A 23,346-nucleotide genomic window follows, 5' to 3' on the forward strand; every position below is an offset into this window, starting at 1 on the left:
ATGTTCTGTCTGAGTGGGTCACAGAGCAGGAGATCCTCAGTCCTCAGGGAAATGTCCTCTCATATTATTAACACCCTGCACTGTGTGTGTGGAGTGTGTGTGTGGAGTGTGTGAATAACTGACAGGGTCTCTGTGCCGGAGCAGGAAGGGTGCAGGCCTGGCCGCTGGTTGCCATGCCGACCCCGCGGGCGCTCAGCCTGGCAGAGACGGAGGAGGCGCTGGCGCAGCTGGTGTGGTCCTGGGTGGGGCTCTGCAGGTGAGGTCCTGGGTGGGGCTCTGCAGGTGAGGGGGTGCTGAGGTCACCACTGCATTCCCTGCTGTACTGGAGTTCAGCTGAAGTCACATTAAAGGGGGGGGAGGTGAATGAGCCTGCGGTTTAGAGCATGATGCAGCTGAGGCTGTGATGTCACTTCCTGTCTCCCCAGTGACAGCAGTGCGGCCCTGCTGGAGGAGGATGTGCTGGGAGCGTTCCTGCTGATGCATTCTGGGACAGATTCGCCTGCCTCCCTCCTCATCCGCTGCCCCTCCGGCCTCCACACCTACACCATCACCACCACCGCCAGGGGAACACACCTGCTCCAGGTACAGCCTGAAGTGCCTGAGAACAGTGGCTCAGGTAGGGAGGGGTGGGTGAGAACGGCAGTGGCACATTCTCTGGTGCAGGGAGTATTACTGTCCTGATCTATAATAATAATTCTGTTGTTACTGATGCCCTTTCAATACTCCTGTATGTATTTACGTATTACATGGCAAATCATTTTTATTTTTATTTATTTTGTCCTCTTGTCAGAACTGCCAGACAGAGTTCGACAGCATTGCTTCGATAATAGAGCACTACACTGAGAGCCAGGGGGAGCTGGAGGTCCCGCTGAGCTGTGCCCGGGCCAACCACTGCTATGAGTGGGAGGAAACGGCAGGAAAGTCCCTGGCTTGTGGCCTACTGAAAGGTTCTAATAGACACACGTCAAAAAGCAGCAGGAGAGAAGACTGGGTTTAAACCTCTGGCCTCGTTAGCAATCCGTTTATTGTAGCGCTTAAATGCATGTAATGCTGAGTCAGCTGTATTTTTATAGCATTTGGCTTTTATATTTTTTGGGTAAATGTTTTGATTAAAACCTACCTGCTTAATCCCTAGCAATGACACCTGAGAAAGCAACTTCTACGTATTTGCACATGATTTGTTAAAAAGCAGAACTATATTTTGGATGAACCTTCTGAAGATTGCTTTTGTTATGGTACTATAGTATACTGTATTCTGAATGTTTTCTTCGTTTAATTTTTTTAATCAGAGACTGACAAATCTTCAATTATTTTTTTAATTCTTATTTTTATAACATCAAAACAAGAGTTTCATCTTCTGGGTCTGCTCTCTGTTCCTGGAGCTCAGCGTCCCGTTCCTGAACTGGGCTGATTTTGGGAGTGAATCAGGGTACAGGCAGGAGGAGAGATTAACTCCCCTTTCAGGTTCTACATGCATATGCATACAGCATTGTGTCTATTACAGGGCTGTACATTTGTGTTTTTGGAATCTGTTTTTAAATGATCATGATGTATTTGAGGATGTGATGTATAACCCGATGCATTTTAAATGTTTTTATTCTTTTTTAAAATCCAGATAGAAACCTTATGAGCAGTTACAGACAATAAACACTTGTGTAGAACAGAAGGCATGGTGTGGAGTCAGTGTATCTGTGTTATAGCCAGTGTACCTGTGTTATAGTCCGTGTACCTGTACCTGCTGTTCTATACATTTTATTTAATTTGTGCGTGTCTGTGTCTGCTTTCTTTATAATACTGCCATCACTCCTTTCCAGCTCAAGGGTCTGGCAAGTCCACACGTTTGCATTTAATCCCCCCTCACCTTTTATCACAAAAGGGCATCCCTATTTCCAAGCAGTCTCACCTGGTTTGATGCCCATAATATTAAAATAATAAAAACCTTAATATACCGGCTTATCTATGCCCACGGGTTTTTGTTTGTTTTTGTTTTTTTTGTGTGAGTGAGTGTGGTTTTGAATGTTAACATTCGTAAAAAGATTTCTCAAATTGGAATATAGTATCTGCCTATCACTCGCAACAGGCAGACAGCCCCTTTGCGATGCTGCCTGCGTTCTTTTATTTAGCCAACATATAAAATTGCTGTTTAACCAAAGATATTCGTTGCCATTAGTAAGTAATCTTTACTTTTTACTTTCCTTGTCAGGCAGTTTGTTATACCACGAAGCTGTATGCCAGTGAATACCGCCAGGATTAGAATTGTTGCATTTCTAGACGGCGCAACTTTGCTGACGTTCCCTTGAGTTCGATGACGTTGTTGTAGAAGTTTGCAGTCGCCTAGCAACATAGAACGCCGAGGCTCGAGAACCCCGTCCGCCTGCTGCAGCGCGGAGACGCGTATCTGGTTATGGTGTTTGTTCAGCGGTTTTATAACAGGAGCAAAGGCTGCTTTTATTTATTGGACCACAAATTACTTTCGGTACCTGTCAGCAGTTGCCATACCAGGAGGATGCCGATGTGGTTTTGATGTCTTTACGTGGTGTTTAAACGACGTGGTACTAGCTATCAATCTATATAGTAACTAGCTAGATAGTGATGATATTTAGCATGGAAGCTGGATGATTTCAGAATGTCGTTTGCATTTGGTTTAAAGATAGGCAGCTACCCTGTAATCAGCAAATTGCAGATTGTTTCTAGAATTTCCTGATTGATGACACCAGTGAAATGTGATTAAAATGTTAGTTGGCAAACGCATAGCAAAGTTAGTCCGCTAGCAAACTAGCCAGATATTTAACACAGTTGATTGGTAACGTTGCAAACCAGTCGGAAGCAAACATGGCTTCAGAGTCTGTCAAGGTGATAGTCAGGTGTAGGCCAATGAACGACAGGGAAAAGGCGCTAAACTGTAAAACAGTGGTATCTATTGAACCAAGCCGATGTCAATGTTTTATTGAAAAGCCGGGAGCCACAGAGGAGCCCCCCAAACAATTCACATTTGATGGAACCTACTTTACCCACCAGTCCACTGAGCAGATGTACAACGAGATCGCCTACCCTTTAGTAGAGGTAACACGCCCCGTTTCTCTGTGTCCGGGCCCGAGAGCCGAGGATCCTAGGCCCGCACTGCCGCGATAATGGGCTGTTGAATACCGGTTATTGAATACCGGTAATTCTACCCTGAAACCGAATCCTTTACTTCAATACTAAAGCTTCTCGGTGTGTTACCAGTATTATATTGCTAATAACTATTTTATAAGCTACCTCGTCAGGAGTAAGTTGTAAGAAAGTGTAAGAAAGTAAGGAGATTGTTCTTGCTCGAATGTTCTATTATTCAGTCTTGTTATGCAATGCAATTTGGTCCATTATGATGATTAATTATAGAAATCTAATAATATTGGTCTGGACTGATATCGCATTGTTTGTGGTCAGTATGGGGAGGGAAAAGCCTACGTTGTTCTTCCACCAGGGGGTGACAGAGGGTTATAACGGGACGATCTTCGCGTACGGGCAGACGGGCAGCGGCAAGTCTTTCACCATGCAGGGCGTGGCGCAGCCGCCCGCGCAGAGAGGCATCATCCCGCGCGCCTTCGAGCACATCTTTGAGAGCATCCAGGTAGCCTACTCGCGGTGCATGTTTGGGGAACAACGCGAAGACAAAGTTGTGTGTAACCGGGGCTATCTCTGCGTGCTCGCTTGTTATGAATGAGCATTGAATGAGCGTGTTGAAGGATTGTTTTTCTTTTTAAACCACGTTTTGCCAGACCGCTATGTATATCATGCAAAAAAAAACTCCCATGTTTGTATTGTGCTTATTGTACTATATTACAAATGATTGCATCAAAAGGGTTTTTTAATCAAACGATAGATTGAGGCTAATCAATAGACTCCTAATTAGGTTGCTGAGCACGTTTAATTTATTTCATAACCTTAAATGTATCTTTACGGTAAATGTATGTAACACAATGCAATTCTGTATTGTCTGCCAGGTGTCTACAATTTCACAAATTAGGAGCCTATTGATTCACCACAGACTTTAATTTGATCAGTTAAAAATAAGTTGCCTTTATGTGATTACTTGCAATTAGCACAATATCAAAATGGGAATTTGATTCTTCCTGGCATGCATAGCTATTTTTGACAACTTGACTTAAGAGGGAAAATAATTCCTCAAAACAAAAAATAAGTGTTTGTAAAATTTCTGGGATTGCAATTGTGGTTTGAACAAAACCCAGCACTCACAGAGAGAACCAGCACACACAGGGGTGAAACGGGTTCCTGTAGTTATTTTAAAGCATATGCTCTGCTGGAATTTCTGTGTCTTTGGATGTTAGTACAATCCTGCATTGACTTTTACCCCTTTTGTTTACCCAGTGTGCTGAAGACACCAAATTCCTTGTGAGAGCTTCTTACCTGGAGATCTACAACGAGGAGATCAGGGACCTTCTGGGAAATGAGACAAAGCAGAAATTAGAGGTACGAGTGACAGGGCTGAGGGTTATATGTGTGACTAATGAAGCTGAAGGTTTGCGATGTCACAGAAACAGGGCTGAGGGTTATATGTGTGACTAATGAAGCTGAAGGTTTGTGATGTCACAGAAACAGGGCTGAGGGTTATGTGTGACTAATGAAGCTGAAGGTTTGTGATGTCACAGAAACAGGGCTGAGGGTTATATGTGTGACTAATGAAGCTGAAGGTTTGTGATGTCACAGTAACAGGGCTGAGGGTTATGCGTGACTAATGAAGCTGAAGGTTTGTGATGTCTCAGTAACAGGGTTATCTGTAGGCCTTTTGTAGCGGTGTTTCTGAATTTCCTGCCAAGTTGTTAAACCTTTGTGGGGCATCCCGAGGGCCCGTTGCCTGAGCAACCCTCTGAGATGGAATGGGGGAGTGTGCAAGGCGGCACACAATGGCTGTTGCCCCGGTAACAAAGGAAAGGGACTCAGTCGTAGGCTGTTGCCATGAGCACCATCATCAGTGAGAAATGAGGGCGGTGTTATTCCAGTCTGATCTCTGACATTAAACTATCTCTTCAGGGAGAAAAACGTGCTTACATTCAACTCTTCAGGGAAAAACGGGTACTCTATTTACAGGAATCCTTATGGAGAACACACTGACACTAGAGCTTTATTTCTGGTGTTGGCAGTGCACAGAGGAGAGGGCAGGTTCAGGTGCAGTAGGGATGAGCTGAAGGCCTGTTCATTAGAGAGGCAGATGGGTTAAGGCATACCAAGCATTTTTAAATACAGTTTACAAATCGTTTCTGGGAAAGGGTGAGTGGTAATCTGTGTAAATAATGATGTGAGAGGGTGAGGGGTAATCTGTGTAAATAATGATGTGAGAGGGTGAGGGGTAATCTGTGTAAATAATGATGTGAGAGGGTGAGGGGTAATCTGTGTAAATAATGATGTGAGAGGGTGAGGGGTAATCTGTGTAAATAATGATGAGAGGGTGAGGTAATCTGTGTAAATAATGATGTGAGAGGGTGAGGTAATCTGTGTAAATAATGATGTGAGAGGGTGAGGTAATCTGTGTAAATAATGATGTGAGGGGTAATCTGTGTAAATAATGATGTGAGAGGGTGAGGTAATCTGTGTAAATAATGATGTGAGAGGGTGAGGTAATCTGTGTAAATAATGATGTGAGAGGGGGAGAGGGTGAGGTAATCACCCTGGGGCGGCCTGTAGTGCAGTGGTTAAGGTAAATGACTGGGACACGCAAGGTCGGTGGTTCTAATCCCGGTGTTGCCACAATAAGATCCGCACAGCCGTTGGGCCCTTGAGCAAGGTCCTTAACCCTGCATTACTCCAGGGGAGGATTGTCTCCTGCTTTGTCTAATCAACTGTACGTTGCTCTGGATAAGAGCATCTGCCAAATGCCAATAATGTAATGTAATCTGTGTTGGAGTTACTGCTTTAACATGAGATTTAAAAGGAGGTTTGTCATCATGCCAAATGACAATTAATTACATTGATCCAACAAACAACATAAATGTAGTTAAGTTTTAGATTAAAGAATGCACTCTACATTTTTGAAAGCCAGTCGCGGGTGTTAAATAGCCAGGCTTATTGACTAGGCATTAGAATAAAAGACTGTGTTATCAGCATAGAGATGTTCCGCACGAAGACGAAATGTAATTTATATAAATAGTAAACCAGACCGAGACCAAAATCGACCCTTGTGGAACTCCTTTAGATCCATCTGTTCAAGAGTATTATACGCTGAGATTGGACAGAGAGATAGTTATGAAACAATTTGCAGGCTTTGGAGTCAAAATCAATGGATGAAAGCATATTCAAAAGTATAGAGTGATGAAGTGTATGAAATGTGTGTGTGTCCCAGCTGAAGGAGCACCCTGAAAGGGGTGTGTACGTGCGGGATCTGTCCATGCACACGGTGCACAGCGTGGGGGAGTGTGAGCGCATCATGGAGCAGGGATGGAAAAACCGCTCTGTGGGATACACCCTGATGAACAAGGACTCCTCCCGGTCACACTCAATCTTCACCATCCACCTGGAGATCTGCAACACGGGTCAGCTCACACACGCACACATACATGACACATGTCAGCTTGGACCAGTCTGGCCAGTGTCCGTTGATCTCTGTCGTCAACAAGGTGTTTCCGTCCACGGAACTGCCGCTCACTGGATGGTTTTTTGCTTTTCACACCATTCTGAGTAAAACTCTAGAGACAGTTCTGCGTGAAAATCCCAGGAGTTCAACAGTTATACAAATACTCAAACTAGCCCGTCTGGCACCAACAATCATGCCGCGGTCAAAATCACTGAGATCACATTTTTTCCCCATTCTGATGTGAGCATTAACTGAAGCTTTTCACCCATATCTGCATGATTTTCTGCATTGCACTGCTGCCACACGATTGGGTGATTAGATAATCGCATTAATCAGTAGGTGTACTGATGCTCAGTGAGTGTACGTATATCCACAAGCACATATATCATATACTGTATATGTGTGCATACACATGTACACACTTGTACATATACACATGTCCATATACACATAACATAATATTATGACAAGAATGTTGTAATGTACTTTTCATGCAGTTGTAATGAATTCCATTTGCCAGGAATCCACCCACTTCTGGCTTCTGTTAAAGTCTTCCTGGATTACTTTAGTAGATTCCAAACCGTGAGCTAAACCTCCCAGTTTTGTATCATCTGCTAATTTTATTAAGGCACTTTAAATGTCTCTGTCAAGGTCATTTATGTAAATGAGGGAGAGCAGTGGACCTCAGCATTGATCTGTGTGAGACTTCCCACAAAACCCTGCTCAGATAAGGCCCTCCTCCTCCTGTCCTTAGCCAAAACCCACTCCTCCTGTAATTTCTACTGTCTTCATTTTGATAGTGACTTGTCATGTGTTACCTTATCAAATGCATGCATATATACATACACATTCAGTCATACACATACACACATGCACACGTGTACATTCCTTACGTATCATAGTTCAACGCTGAGCTGTGAGAATGTTCAGTTTGTTATGTTGCATGTGTGTGTATACGCGCTGCTCTCTGGCGCCCCCTGCAGACGGGGATGGGGAGGACCACCTGCGCGCAGGGAAGCTGAACCTGGTGGACCTGGCGGGCAGCGAGCGCCAGTCCAAAACGGGCGCGACGGGCGAGCGTCTGCGGGAGGCCACCAAGATCAACCTGTCGCTGTCCGCCCTGGGGAACGTCATCTCCGCCCTGGTGGACGGCCGGTCCAAGCACGTCCCGTACCGCGACTCCAAGCTCACCCGCCTTCTGCAGGACTCGCTGGGCGGGAACACCCGCACCCTCATGGTGGCCTGCCTTTCCCCCGCCGACAACAACTACGAGGAGACGCTGAGCACCCTGCGCTACGCTAACCGCGCCAAGAGCATCCAGAATCGGCCGCGCATCAACGAGGACCCCAAGGACGCGCTGCTGCGGGAGTACCAGGAGGAGATCAAGCAGCTGCGTGCCCTCATCTCCGGCCAGCTGGGCGGCGCCTCCCTCTCCTGTGGGTCCCCGCAACTAAGCTAACCGCTAACCTTCCGCCCAGAGGCTAAGCTAACTGCTAACCCCCCGCCCAGAGGCTAAGCTAACTGCTAACCCCCCGCCCTGAGGCTAAGCTAACTGCTAACCTCCCGCCCCAAGGCTAAGCTAACCGCTAACCTCCCACCCCGAGGCAAAGCTAACCGCTAACCTCCTGCCTTGAGGCTAAGCTAACCGCTAACCTCCTGCCCAGAGGCTAAGCTAACTGCCCGCCCAGAGGCTAAGCTAACCGCTAACCACTAACCTCCCGTCCCGAGGCTAAGCTAACCGCCAACCTCCTGACCCAAGGCTAAGTTAACCGCTAAGCTAACCGCCAACCTCCCACCCAAGGCTAAGCTAACCACTGACCTCCCACCCAAGGCTAAGCTAACCACTAACCTCCCGCCTGAGGCTAAGCTAACCACCCAAAAGTTAACTGCTAAACTCTCCCCTAGCTAAGAGGATAAGTGGCTGGGAGGGGTATGGGTAATGGAGGCGTGAGCTTCAGTAAACTCTATTCCTGCTCCACAGCTTTGCTGGCCAGTCAGATGAGCACAGCACCCCCTGGTGTTCGCCTAAATCCACAGTCCACCACCACAGCAGACAGGGAGGCTGAGAAGGACCTGATAAAGCAGGTGTGAAACGTCTCACTTTCCCGGTGTGGGTATATGTATGCATTTCAGCTCATATGCGTTTTTGCTGGCACCTCAGGCCGTTAAGGTGGCTACTGTTTCAACGTGCTATTGTTGCATAAGTTCTGATCACAATAGAGAAGCTAGGCAGATAGCTGAGTCCTGTTTTGATCATTCTTTATCTTGGTTAAATTCAAGGTTTTAAACGAGGCTTTGGTTTCTTATTCGCTACTTCATAATCGTAGTTGCCGGTCCACCTTGGAGGACAACCAATATTTTGATACTGCTTGTTTGCTCGATATTTACTTACTCATCACTTAGTTGCTCTTCTGGACCCCTTGGCTGTGGATACTTCCAATTAATCTTCTTCTATTGCTGCAGAAGAAGTTAAGTATCGCCGGATGTAGCTTGGGTTAACAGGTTTTATTGGCAGTGATCCAAACTCTGTTCAGTTGTCTGTGTTCCTCCGCTGTCTGCCTTTCTTGCTCGCACAATTCTTCCTCGCTAAATCCTGTAAAACTGTAAGGTTGTATTTCTTCATCAAAATCCTGTCCTCTAACTCTGCAGAGTTGTCCGTCATATCACTCAGGCTAGCCAAAGTAGGTTCTGTGATATCTGTATGCTAACATAACATTAGATAGGTCACATACATTAATGTGTTTGGGAAGGGGGGGGGTCACACACATTAATCTAATGAGTAGCTGAAGCCATTCTGATTTTGCGATGTTTAAATACTGATTTATCCACGGTGTTGAAAAATTTTAAATGGCAACTGATATAACTGAATGGTTTTGTGAAGTAGCTACAGTGATGTTGCATCAAGTTAGTAATAGCCATAAGCTCTCTAATGTTTTGCTAGTTCTCTCACATTACTATGTGACATCCTGAAATGGTAAACTGTTTCTAAATGAACAACTCACAATTAGTCAGCTCCCTGGTGTAAAGTCCAGCTATGACTCGGGTAGACTCAGGGCAGATGGGGCGACATTGGCTCATTCCCACCTCCTCCCGGCTCACTGCTCCCTCCTGCAGGAGTATGAGGACAGGCTGGCCCGGCTGCAGGCGGAGTACGATGCGGAGCAGCAGTCCAAGGCCAGACTGCAGGAGGACATGCTGACCCTGCGCACCTCCTTCCAGAGCAAGCTGTCCAGCCTGGAGACGGCCAGAGCCAGCCAACAACCCGGTAACCCCCCAAGCCCCGGTGTGTTCACTGATACAGGTGTGTTAATGCAGCTCTGCACTGATACAGGTGTGTTAATGCAGCTCTGCACTGATACAGGTGTGTTAATGCAGCTCTGCACTGATACAGGTGTGTTAATGCAGCTCTGTGCTGATACAGGTGTGTTAATGCAGCTCTGTGCTGATACAGGTGTGTTAATGCAGCTCTGTGCTGATACAGGTGTGTTAATGCAGCTCTGCAGTGATACAGGTGTGTTAATGCAGCTCTGTGCTGATACAGGTGTGTTAATGCAGCTCTGTGCTGATACAGGTGTGTTAATGCAGCTCTGCGCTGATACAGGTGTGTTAATGCAGCTCTGTGCTGATACAGGTGTGTTAATGCAGCTCTGTGCTGATACAGGTGTGTTAATGCAGCTCTGCGCTGATACAGGTGTGTTAATGCAGCTCTGCAGTGATACAGGTGTGTTATGCAGCTCTGTGCTGATACAGGTGTGTTAATGCAGCTCTGCACTGATATAGGTGTGTTAATGCAGCTCTGCACTGATACAGGTGTGTTAATGCAGCTCTGTGCTGATACAGGTGTGTTAATGCATCTCTGCGCTGATGCAGGTGTGTTAATGCAGCTCTGTGCTGATACAGGTGTGTTAATGCAGCTCTGCAGTGATACAGGTGTGTTAATGCAGCTCTGAGCTGATACAGGTGTGTTAATGCAGCTCTGTGCTGATACAGGTGTGTTAATGCAGCTCTGTGCTGATACAGGTGTGTTAATGCAGCTCTGCACTGATACAGGTGTGTTAATGCAGCTCTGTGCTGATACAGGTGTGTTAATGCAGCTCTGTGCTGATACAGGTGTGTTAATGCAGCTCTGCACTGATACAGGTGTGTTAATGCAGCTCTGCACTGATACAGGTGTGTTAATGCAGCTCTGTGCTGATACAGGTGTGTTAATGCAGCTCTGCACTGATACAGGTGTGTTCATGCAGCTCTGCACTGATACAGGTGTGTTAATGCAGCTCTGTGCTGATACAGGTGTGTTAATGCAGCTCTGCACTGATACAGGTGTGTTAATGCAGCTCTGTGCTGATACAGGTGTGTTAATGCAGCTCTGCACTGATACAGGTGTGTTAATGCAGCTCTGCACTGATACAGGTGTGTTAATGCAGCTCTGTGCTGATACAGGTGTGTTAATGCAGCTCTGCGCTGATACAGGTGTGTTAATGCAGCTCTGTGCTGATACAGGTCTGTTAATGCAGCTCTGTGCAGATACAGGTGTGTTAATGCAGCTCTGTGCTGATACAGGTGTGTTAATGCAGCTCTGTGCTGATACAGGTGTGTTTATGCAGCTCTGCACTGATATAGGTGTGTTAATGTAGCTCTGTGCTGATACAGGTGTGTTAATGCAGCTCTGTGCTGATACAGGTGTGTTAATGCAGCTCTGTGCTGATACAGGTGTGTTTGTGGCAGGTACTCTGTACTGATACAGGTGTGTTTGTGGCAGGTGCTCCCAGCAGTGTGACTCCACCTGGAGAAGAGGTGCCCCGCCCAGGTACAGCCCCCCCCCAGGAGGTCACGGGAGTGGAGCAGGCCTTGGCAAAGGTACGTGGGCACACAAGGGTTCGATCAGATTTGACAAATGTCCACAATTGACCTTTCGCTAAGCCCCGCCCCCCCTTATTGTTGCTAAGTCCGACAAACTTTCAGTTTCAACATGGCGTGTTTGACAGCTCTTCCAGCTGCACTGCTGTCGTGCTTTTACAAAGCAGCAAATGCAGTTTCAGATAGGAGTAGACAGAAAGGGTTACAGTATGCCTTTGAGGGCTACATACAGGACATCCAGGTAACAAAAATGAACATAGTAAGGCGATCAAAATAGAGGCAAATGCCTATAGATCCCAATCTAAAAGTGAATTGCCACATAACCTGCTGTTCGAGACAGAGGCTGGCACTGATACCAAGGAGCAACACTGTTCATGTAAAGCTGGGTAGGTCTAATCACTATTATCGTCTTTATTAAGCACATATAACACTGCATCCAGTAGCCTTGTATGCTAGCGTATCATAACCATAAGTAGGCAACGTTAGCTGTAATTAACAAGGTGATATTTCGGTTAGCTCCTCAGGGTTCTCCGCCCACATAATTGGGCTTATCAATAGCTTGTCTGTAACATATTAACATTAGGTGTTTGGATGGATCATGAAAAACAAAGTCAACATCTAGCTGCTAGTCTTATGTTGTCAAAAAATAGAATCCAGACTGTGTTTACGTGATAGCTATCGCTAAGTTTTACCTCTTCAAACTCTACCTTAGTCCCCCCTCCTGATTTACCCCGCCCCCCCCTTCTGATACCCCTATCCCTGTCTAACCCCCCCCCCCCCCCCCAAAAAAAAAAAAAAAAAAAAAATATTGCACTTATATGACGACTATATGTTTAGAACAGCAGTCCAGGTGTATTTTTCTAGTTCTGGATGTGATGCTTTGACTTGTGGTAGAACCTATGCACTTGTAAGTCGCTTTGGATTAAAAGCGTCTGCCAAATGAATAAAATGTAAATGTAAATGTAAATCCACAAGCGACACTTGTCAGGGTTTGATTTTGGTTTGGGGAAGGGGAAAAAACGCACACCCCCCTCCAACCTCTCTGGGAAATGAGTATCAGTGTTACAAGTGCCCCAGGCACAACGTTTAACCATAACTATTTTATAGTCCACAAAAACGAGTGTTGAAAAGTACGAAAATCTGAGACGCCTGCACTCGAGTCAATGGAGCGCTGTCATGAAAGTGTCGGACCCCTGTCGGAGCTTGTTCTTGGCTGCGCTGTGATTGGCCAGTCTGCATTCTAGGGTGTGGCTTAGCGAAAGGCGAATTGACCATATTTCTCTTAAGATACTACAGTATATGGCTTTTCCACCAAAGTTGGTCTGTGAACATTTGTTCAGCACATCCTGAGATTATCGCTCCCAGAGACAGGCCTGTGTGCTGGTTTGTGAGCAGAAACTGCCATAAATGGTGACTGGTGGCTATTGGTTTGCCCTGTTGCTGTGTGACACAATGAGGGCTCATCATACATCACTGAAGAGCGGCCAGGCTGCTTCGGCCTGGTTTGACCTGAGGCAGAGGTTAGGGGATAGGGGTTAGGGGTTAGACTTAGGGGATAGGGGTTAGGGGATAGACTTGGGGGATAGGGGTTAGGGGATATGGGATAGGGGATAGGGGTTGGGGTTAGGGGTTAGGGATAGGGTTATGGACAGGGGTCTGGTCTCAGAGGCTGATTTTGGCTCATTCAGATGAACCAGCCTCAGGGGATCAATCATGTGACCAGAGGAGAAGAGTCGGAGCCTCCCTGTGCTACTCCAGGACCAGTGGACCAGAAACAGGTTCTAGAGAGGTAAACACAACATGACCTTGCACATACACACACCCCCAAACAGCACATACACACACAGCACATACACACACACCCAAACAGCGCATACACACACAGCACATACACACACACCTAAACAGCACATACACACAGCACATACACACACACCCAAACAGCGCATACACACACACCCAAACAGCGCATACACACACAGCACATACACACACACCTAAACAGCGCATACACACACAGCACATACACACACACCTAAACAGCGCATACACACAGCACATACACACACACCTAAACAGGGCATACACACAGCACATACACACACACCCAAACAGCGCATACGCACACACAGCACATACACACACACACCTAAACAGCGCATACACACAGCACATACACACACCTAAACAGCGCATACACACACACAGCACATACACTCACACCTAAACAGCGCATACACACACAGCACATACACACACATCTAAACAGCGCATACACACAGCGCATACACACACACCTAAACAGCGCATACACACAGCGCATACACACAGCACATACACACACATCTAAACAGCGCATACACACAGCACATACACACACCTAAACAGCGCATACACACACACAGCACATACACTCACACCTAAACAGCGCATACACACACAGCACATACACACACATCTAAACAGCGCATACACACAGCGCATACACACACACCTAAACAGCGCATACACACACACCTAAACAGCGCATACACACAGCACATACACACACACCTAAACAGCGCATACACACACAGCACATAAACACACACCTAAACAGCGCATACACACACAGCGCATACACACACAGCACATACACACACACCCAAACAGCGCATACACACACACAGCACATACACACATACCCAAACAGCGCATACACACCCACAGCACATACACACACACCTAAACAGCGCACACACACAGCACATACACACACACCTAAACAGCGCATACACACAGCACATACACACAGCACATACACACACACCTAAACAGCGCATACACACACACAGCACATACACTCACACCTAAACAGCGCATACACACACAGCACATACACACACATCTAAACAGCGCATACACACAGCGCATACACACACATCTAAACAGCGCATACACACACATCTAAACAGCGCATACACACAGCGCATACACACACACCTAAACAGCACATACACACAGCACATACACACACACCTAAACAGCGCATACACACACAGCACATACACACATACCTAAACAGCGCATACACACACAGCACATACACACACACCCAAACAGCGCATACACACACAGCACATACACACACACCTAAACAGCGCATACACACACAGCACATACACACACACCTAAACAGCGCATACACACACAGCACATACACACACACCCAAACAGCGCATACACACACAGCACATACACACACCCAAACAGCGCATACACACACAGCACATACACACACACCCAAACAGCGCATACACACACAGCACATACACACACACACAAACAGCGCATATAGTGGCCGTGGTTAGTGACTGTGGTTAGTGAGATCGTGGTTAGTGACTGTGTTTAGTGAGACTGTGGTTAGTGACTGTGGTTAGTGAGATCGTGGTTAGTGACCGTGGTTAGTGGCCGTGGTTAGTAATGGCATGTGTGCGGCGTGCAGGCTGCAGCAGTTGGAGAAGGAGTTTGTCGGGGGGGAACAGGCTCGGAACGAGGAGCTGCGGCAGAAGCGGAGGCAGAGAAAGACTCTGGCCGACCGGAGGAAGGAGCAGCTGATGGAGGCGCTGGCAGACAGCAGTGAGGACAGCGACAGCGTCTTACTCCAAGTCTACGACTCCATCCAGGAGGAGGTCCGGGCCAAGAGCCGCGCCCTGGACAACACACAGCGCAAAGTGAGTGAGAGAGTGAGAGAGTGAGAGAGTGAGAGAGTGAGAGAGTGAGAGAGTGAGAGAGTGAATTCAATGTATTTTCATTGTTACCAGTACAATGAAATTGAGTTATAACAGCTTCCTACAATTTGATGCAGACAGAAAAATGGAAAACCTGTAATAGAGTAAAGTGTGTCTCCATGGTGGTGTGTGCAGCTGAAGGCCGCGCGGATTGAGATCGGTGACCTGCAGTCTGAGTTTGAGCGGGAGAGGGACGACTACCTGGCCTCTATCCGCCGGCTGGAGCGGGAGGCCCAGCTGCTGCAGTGCATTGTGGACCGCGTGGCGCCGCTGATCCGCCGTGACTGCAACTACAGCAGCATGGAGCGCGTGCGCAAGGAGGCCCTCTGGGACGAGGACAGCGCCACCTGGCGGCTGCCAGAGGTCACGCTGCAGAAAACAGCCCTGCCCGCAGGTGAGCAAAACAGCCCTGTCCCAGGTGAGCAAAACAGCCCTGTCCCAGGTGAGCAAAACAGCCCTGTCCCAGGTGAGCAGACCTGATCCTCTTTATTGAATGAACAGTGACATCAGAACCTGTGTTTAGGTGGTGTGTGTGATTTCTGTTTGAGTGCTTTGGGGCCATACCTCCATCCAGCCAGTACACTGGACTTTCTACTTTTCCAGCTAGTTTATCACCTCAACTGTTACCTGCTCAACCCAGTTTATTTGCAGTGATGCCTTAAGGGTAGAATAGGTAAGGTTTTTGTGTTAAAACATTGTTACAAGGTAAATCCCTTCCTATCATTGAAAAAGGCTCACTGACATGTTAATTCACCCTCTGCCTGTGTTTATAGTCATTAAATTCAAGCTCATTGGTTGAAAATTGGTTCAAATTGCCACAGCCAATGGCATTGGGTGGTTTCACAGAGAAGGGGGAGGGATAAACAGTGTTGTGGTTTGAGGGTGCAGTCGTCTGGCTGTCGGAGGGTTGCCGGTTCGATCCCGCTCTGGGTGTGTTGTAGCGTCCCTGAGGGTGTCACTGTCAAGGCTGAGCCTGTAGACGTGTGTTTAGATGTGTTTAGGTGTGTCTGGGTGCTGTCTGGGTGCTGTCTGGGTGCTGTCTGGGTGCTGTCTGGGTGCTGTCTGGGTGCTGTCTGGGTGTGCCTGGGTGCTGTCTGGGTGTGATTAGATGTGTCTGGGTGTGTTTTAGGTGTGTCTGCGTGTGATTAGGTGTGTCTGGGTGTGTTTACAATCCTTGATCACTCCCTACTCCCCAGCTAGACCACTCCGGTCTGCCAGCTCTGGTCGCCTTATGGTTCCCTCACTACGAGCACCTGGCGGTCAAGCTGCACGTTCACACCTGTTTTCCATTCTGGTTCCTCAGTGGTGGAATGACTTGCATTACATTACATTACATTAATGGCATTTGGCAGACGCTCTTATCCAGAGCGACGTACAACAAAGTGCATACCCATAACCAGGGATAAGTGTGCTGAAAGACCCTAGAGGGAAGTACAATTTCAGTGCTACCTGTACAACAAAGATAAGGACCAGGGCCTATTTGAATTTTTTTTTTTCTTCTTTTTTTAAACAAACAAACAAACAAAGCAAAAGTGACCAAACTATCCAAACACTGCTTACCTAGCCAACTAACTTGCCTACCATTGTCAGGACAGCAGAATCCCTCCCACTATTTCGACGCAGGCTAAAAACACACCTTTTCAAACTCTACCTTAGTCCTCCCTCCTGATTTCCCCCGTCCCCCTTTCTGATATCCCTATCCCTCTTATCTAACCCCCCCCCCCCCCCAAAAAAATAAATAAAAAATAAAAAATTGCACTTATGATGACTATATGTTTAACAGCACTTCCTATGTATTTTCCTAGTTATCGATGTGATGCTTTGACTTGTGGAAGAACCTATGCACTTGTAAGTCGCTTTGGATTAAAAGCGTCTGCCAAATGACTAAAATGTAAATATTTAGGTGTGTCTGGTGTGTCTGGGTGTGATTAGGTGTGTCTGTGTGTGTTGTAGGTGTGTCTGGGTGTGATTAGGTTTGTCTGGGTGTGTTTTAGATGTGTCTGGGTGTGATTAGGTTGGGTGTGTTTTAGGTCTGTCTGGATGTGATTAGGTGTGTCTGGATGTGTCTGGGTGTGTTTTAGGTGTGTCTGGGTGTGTTTTAGGTGTGTCTGGTTGTGTTTTAGGTGTGTCTGGGCGTGATTAGGTGTGTCTGGGTGTGTTTTAGGTGTGTCTGGGTGTGATTAGGTGTGTCTGGGTGTGTTTAGGTGTGTCTGGTGTGTCTGGATGTGATTAGGTTTGTCTGGGTGTGTTTTAGGTGTGTCTGGGTGTGTTTTAGGTGTGTCTGGGTGTGATTAGGTGTGTCTGGGTGTGATTAGATGTGTCTGGGTGTGACTAGGTGTGTCTGGGTGTGTTTTAGGTGTGTCTGGGTGTGATTAGGTGTGTCTGGGTGTGTTTAGGTGTGTCTGGTGTGTCTGGATGTGATTAGGTTTGTCTGGGTGTGTTTTAGGTGTGTCCGGGTGTGTTTTAGATGTGTCTGGGTGTGATTAGGTTGGGTGTGTTTTAGGTGTGTCTGGGTGTGATTAGGTGTGTCTGGGTGTGATTAGGTGTGTCTGGGTGTGACTAGGTGTGTCTGGGTGTGACTAGGTGTGTCTGGGTGTGTTTTAGGTGTGTGTCTGGGTGCTGTCTCAGAACAAAGCAGGACCCCATGGCTTGTGTTTGTTTCAGCGTGACCTTTGCATAACCTTAGCATAACCCTTGACCCCTGACCCCTGACCCTCTCTCCTGCAGCAGTGCCCCCTGTCGGGAGTGCCCAGCCTGGGCTTCCCTCCTCCCGAGGCTCGGTGCCCGACGGCCTGGACCCCCTGGTCTGTACTTTCATACACTAACCCTCACCCTTAAATGAACCCTTCATTAATATCCTGAGCCAGAATATCTACTTTGCTCCTTATTTTCAGTCCCAAAAATCATTGTATCAACACTAGTGTCCCCCGTTTGTATTCCACACCAGAGCTGTGTCAAATACGTGATTTTTCCTGGATTCAAATACTTTTCTGTGCTCAATTGATCTTGCCTGGGGCAATTGAGCCAACCAAGAGGACCAGAAGGTGGGGTTTGCACCTTTTGATAGTATTCCATAGGTTCCAATACACCAGGCAAGCTCAGTAAAGCGTTGACAGGAATTTGAATCTAAAACAGTGAGGTATTTGACCCAGGTGTGACCCACACCTGTACTCCCCGCAGGAAGAGGACCGGTATAAAGAGATGCTCAACCGGAGCGAGAGCGAGCACATCGCCAGCAACTACTTCAAATCAAAAAGAGCCAATCAGCTGCTCACAGCTGAGCCCAAGAGGAGTCTGGGTAAGAGCAGAAGCCAATCACCACACTCGGTTTACCGGAAACGCAGCTCTTCAGAGCAGAGCAGCGGAGGCAGTTTACAGTCTTCACACACGATGCATGAATACAGCGGGTTAACACTGAAGAACCTCGCTTCAGGCTGCCATAGACCATAGACATATATGTATATATATTAAATCACACTACATATGTATATGTATAAATATTAAATCACACTACATATGTATATGTGTCTATGGCTGAAACCTCCTGGAGCTGCAGCACCCACACCCTGCCATAGGTCTCCCGGTCATCCAATCGGAGAGAAGCAGTGAACATCCATGGCTGACACTCTCAGGAGCCACTCTGTTGATGTGCCAGAGCTTCTGATTGGAAACGGCTACACTCTTCGCCTGATAGCTAACAGTTACCATTAATGATTTAAACATGAATTGCACTCGTAACTGGTCATTTAAATGCTAGCTAACCTGCTGGAGAATATGATGTAAAACCAGGCTAAGTACAAGTGCTGCTCAGACACCTTTTGCTTCATGGATGTGGTATTCACCCTGCCCTGCACACTGGAGAGGGTTCAGGTCACTGAACTGTCAGGTTACAGCCCAACCTGTACTGTAAAGGCCAGGTTATAATGTCCTCTGATTTACAGTACTCCCCTGTTGACAGTACTCCCCTGATCACAGTGCTCCCCTGATTACAGTGCTCCCCTGATTACAGTACCCCCCTTAGATTACAGTACCCCCCTTAGATTACAGTGCTCCCCTGATCACAGTGCTCCCCTGATTACAGTGTTCACCTACTGTATTGCTGTCTCATTTACTTATGTTCCTACTGGATAGCCTTGATAGAGACTTGGAATTGAAAATACTTGACTTGTTGTTTTAATGTCTAATATCTGTGACTCCCCTGCCTACAGTGCCCCACCCTGCTGCCCTCAGCACACCCCCTCCCCTCCAGACCTCTAGCACCTCCAGCTTCCCCCCAACCTCCACAGAGTCCCTCCTGCCCCGGCCCTTCCGCCTGGAGTCCCTGGGCATGCCCGCCACCAACGCCAAAGTCAAGCGCAAGAAGAGCCGCAGCAACATCTCGTACGATGGAAACTGAGCGACATCTCGTAGGATGGAAACTGAGCAACATCTCGTAGGATGGAAACTGAGCAACATCTCGTAGGATGGAAACTGAGCGACATCTCGTAGGATGGAAACTGAGCGACATCTCGTAGGATGGAAACTGAGCGACATCTCGTAGGATGGAAACTGAGCGACATCTCGTAGGATTGAAAATTGAAGACTGTTCAGCCAGCTTGGGACCGACCGGTATGATTACATCACCTTCCTGACCGTGACTCGTGACTGGGTCGGGACCCTGGGGTCTGCCAGGAAAAGGAGCCGAGATGATGAGACACTTAAGTAGAATAAGGGTGACTTGACCAGGAGACCAGGGCTCACACTGCATACTGCACTCATAGGATGCACACTGCATACTGCACTCATAGGATGCACACTGCATACTGCAGTCATGTAGAACAGGCCTCACACTGCATACTCATGGCTGGACCAGCAGTCCCTCTGCATCATGCAAGTGCAGTTTCTTGAAGTGGTTTTGTTGAAGCTGCCTTTTGTAACATGCAGTTCCTAAATATTTTTGACTCCATTGTTCCTCTGGTGTAACGCCTGTGTGGATCACCTGGTGAGTGAAATGCAGCCTGGCAGTAAGGCCTTGGAGATGCACTCTGAACTCTCCCAGACTGATAGAGGGTGTCGGCTCAATGTGGAAGGCTGACGGTTACTCCTGGTCAGAGAAAGACATACTAATGTAGCAGATAGGCTGGCTTTGTGTCAACGGCATGCAAGTGATGTGAATGTAAAGATTTATTGATCACCTTACCCTGGAGGTGGTAATCAAGGCCTGTAACTAAATTACTGTAACTGAGCAACAGACTTTAATACCAAAGAAAGTACAACCTTGTTTTCAGGGAATGTGGTAGTCACTCTGCACGACTTTGGCCTTAAAATAACCATGCTCCACTCATCTACGAGGCCTTGGCCAAATTTGCGCGCCTTTGCCTGCATTTCTTCTTCTGAGATGTCTCTGGGAGTGTGTCCCTGGGAGAGGCACTGTTCAGTTTGCGGGGGTTCTGGTCAGGTTTCAGTGGAACATTCATTGACAGCAGGCCACTCTGAAGCCCAGCGAAGAAGAAACATCAGCAGGCACAACTCGTTTTTCAGAGTCCGCCTTGGCAATGGCCCAGGGGGATGGAAGGCCATGTGGAGTTGCATATTCTGTTAAACCTGCAAGTAAATCCTGCAAAGTGTGCCTTTAATGTGGAATAGCTGTCAATATACACTCAGTGAGCACTTTATTAGGTATGACTTATTTTTTTAGACTTATTGGTCTTCAGCTGCTGTAGCCTATCCACTTAGAGGTTTGACACATTGTTTGTTCAGAGATGCCCTTCTGCACACCACTGCTGTAATGTGCAGTTACTTACATTAGCGTCACCTTCCTGTGGGCTTTGACCAGTCTGGCCCTTCTCTTCTGATCTCTCATTAGCAATGCATTTCTGCCCGCAGAACTGTTGATCACTGGATGTTTTTTGCTTTTTCACACCATTCTCTGCAAACTCTAGAGACTGTTTACGGAGTGAAAATACCAGGAAATCAGCAGTTTCTGAGATACTCAAACAACCCTGTCTGGCACCAACAATCATTCCAGTCAGTCACATTTGGTCTGAAAAACAGCTGAACCTCTTCACCATGTCTGCATGTTTTTATGCATTTAGTTGCTGCCATATGATTGGCTGATTAAATATTTTCATTAACAAGCTGGTCTACCTAATAAAGTGCTCAGTGAGTGTAGTTTATTATTACTATTATGATGGCATAATAAATGGTGATTTATAATGTGGTACAGTAGTTAACACCCCCCCTCCCAAGAAAGACAAACCAATGTAATTTCTTTTAAATGATTTTTCCCAAGTAAAAAAAACTAATACAAAACAATCTGCCTCATAAATACAAACATTTGACAAAGCATTATCCTTTTAAAAAAGAAAAAAAACTTTTGAGCACAAGTAACATTCCTCACCAGACAAACACACAGCACAGAACAGACCCAAACACACGGCGTGTCTGCAGAGAATGTGACCGTAGTCGTTACCAGCAGTTTTATTAAATGCATTTTTAAAAATTATGCCATTTGCTCTTATTGAATATTCTGTAGCAACTAGAAAGTGTTGACATGAGAAAGTTGTGGTGTGAATGTAGTTTGGTCTCAATTCCTCTGCTGAGCCTCTATTACCCCCATTATCCCTACTATCCCTGATAACCCTAACCCTAACCTCCACCACCACACAGTGACTCTCCAACCCTCAGATTAGGATAACTGCATCTTTGGAGAGGAGTGGTTTGGGGGGAAATGTTAGGCAAAATAAATTATATAGTTGATTTAAAGAATAATGGGTAGCCGCAGTAAGTACCGTTATTAAGCACGTTGGGCCTTTGAGCTGCATACAGCATGAATACAATTAAAGATTTCAGCACAAGTTGGGAGAAAAAAAACAAAAAAACATGCAATAGGATATTCTCCAGCTGGGATTCCCAAAGCAGGTCCCCACACCAAATCTACATCTACTTCTCTCTGCTATTAAGGGAGGTGGGCCAAAACATCGGAAGCCTTTGTCAGCCCGTTTCATGCAAGAGGACGGATGAAATCAGGTAACCGGTTTGGTAGCAAAAGAATAAGCGGCTCAATAATGCGGACCTGCCTGTAAAACCGTCAGCTGTGTCATTTAGAGCACGTAAATGAGACGATATTGCTTATTTGTATGGAAGGGCAATGCTCACGGCTGTGGAGCTGAGTGGAGTGATGACGATGGGGTGCCTTTAGACGCTGCGCTGAGCGTAGACCTGCCCTGTGCCGTTTACTGAACTTCTCCACGGCTACATCTGAACGAGAGCGCAACTAGACTGCAGCCCTGGGGTTCGGAGGAAGTCTGGGGTCTGCCACTCAGAACAGGTTTTACCAGCCTAGTCAGATCAGGCCAAGAACAGTGGAATCCACAACACACACGGTCTCACTCAACCCACAGGTTTTGGCTAGGAGGCCAGCCTTTGAGCAGGTTGATGTGGGGCAACATTGGCTCAGGCGGTAAGAGCGGTCGTCTCATTGGCTCAGGCGGAAAGAGCAGTCGTCTGGCAGGTGGAGGGTTGCCGGTTCGATCCCGCCCTGGGTGTGTTGAAGTGTCCCTGAGCAAGACACCCAACCCCCAATGCTTCTGATGAGCTGGTTGGTGCCTTGCATGGCAGCCAATCACCATTGGTGTGCGAGTGTGCATGATGGGTGAATGAGAAGCATCAACTGTACAGCGCTTTGGATAAAGGCGCTATATAAATGCCAACCATCTACCATGTGGGCGTGGCTAGGGTTAGGAGTCTCTCAGCAGGCTGATGTGGGTGTGGTTAGGAGTGTCGGCGTGGTTAGGGTTAGGAGTCTTTGAGCAGGCCAATGTGGGCGTAGATCTTGAGGGCAGGGCCCAGCTTGATGTTCATGGTGCTCATGAGGTGGTCCTCCTTGAGGAGCAGCAGGGCCTGTCCGTCGATCTCCTGCGAGCGGAACTCCTCCGCGATCTCCTGGCAACCTGCCGTCCAAAGGGCGGGTCAGTGATCAACAACATAACTCGCCTTCTCCTGCCACTCCAGGTACATACTGCTTAGTTTACCTAAAACCTAGATGGTACCTAGCACCATATCAAGCCTGGTCTTCAAAATCCCCAGAGTGTCTGCCTTCACTACATGTCCTGGCAAGCTATTCCACACAGTGACCACTGTCTGTGTGAAACAATACAATGTCTGCGGAAT

At 47.1% G+C, this 23,346-nt stretch overlaps 3 protein-coding genes across 10 annotated transcripts in view; 2 read left to right on the forward strand and 1 right to left on the reverse strand.

Annotated features, from left to right (window-relative positions):
* The window catches only part of sh2d5 (SH2 domain containing 5), a 15,548-nt gene extending 13,784 nt beyond the window's left edge, over nucleotides 1-1,764 (forward strand). For all 8 annotated transcript variants that reach the window (XM_061219245.1, XM_061219243.1, XM_061219249.1 and 5 more), the window contains 3 exons: nucleotides 145-256; nucleotides 426-582; nucleotides 791-1,764. In XM_061219245.1, coding sequence (XP_061075229.1) covers nucleotides 145-256; nucleotides 426-582; nucleotides 791-997 — 476 coding nt within the window. In that variant the 3' untranslated portion in view covers nucleotides 998-1,764. The remainder of the gene's footprint in view (nucleotides 1-144; nucleotides 257-425; nucleotides 583-790) is intronic.
* Nucleotides 1,765-2,820: 1,056 nt separating this feature from the next.
* On the forward strand, nucleotides 2,821-21,659 carry kif17 (kinesin family member 17). The gene is made up of 14 exons (XM_061219829.1): nucleotides 2,821-3,063; nucleotides 3,464-3,610; nucleotides 4,369-4,470; nucleotides 6,338-6,527; nucleotides 7,552-8,004; nucleotides 8,550-8,653; nucleotides 9,683-9,833; nucleotides 11,328-11,425; nucleotides 13,114-13,214; nucleotides 14,910-15,138; nucleotides 15,331-15,589; nucleotides 17,923-17,999; nucleotides 18,376-18,493; nucleotides 19,404-21,659. Exons 1-14 carry the CDS (start codon nucleotides 2,833-2,835, stop codon nucleotides 19,589-19,591), a joined length of 2,448 nt encoding a protein of 815 aa, XP_061075813.1. The 5' UTR covers nucleotides 2,821-2,832; the 3' UTR covers nucleotides 19,592-21,659.
* The window catches only part of phc2b (polyhomeotic homolog 2b (Drosophila)), a 33,799-nt gene continuing 31,894 nt past the window's right edge, over nucleotides 21,442-23,346 (reverse strand). The window contains exon 16 of the mRNA XM_061219909.1: nucleotides 21,442-23,126. Within this exon, the coding sequence (XP_061075893.1) occupies nucleotides 22,972-23,126 (155 nt within the window). The 3' untranslated portion in view covers nucleotides 21,442-22,971. The remainder of the gene's footprint in view (nucleotides 23,127-23,346) is intronic.

Source organism: Conger conger, chromosome 14 (assembly GCF_963514075.1).
Source record: "Conger conger chromosome 14, fConCon1.1, whole genome shotgun sequence".
NCBI classification, from domain to species: Eukaryota; Metazoa; Chordata; class Actinopteri; order Anguilliformes; family Congridae; genus Conger; species Conger conger.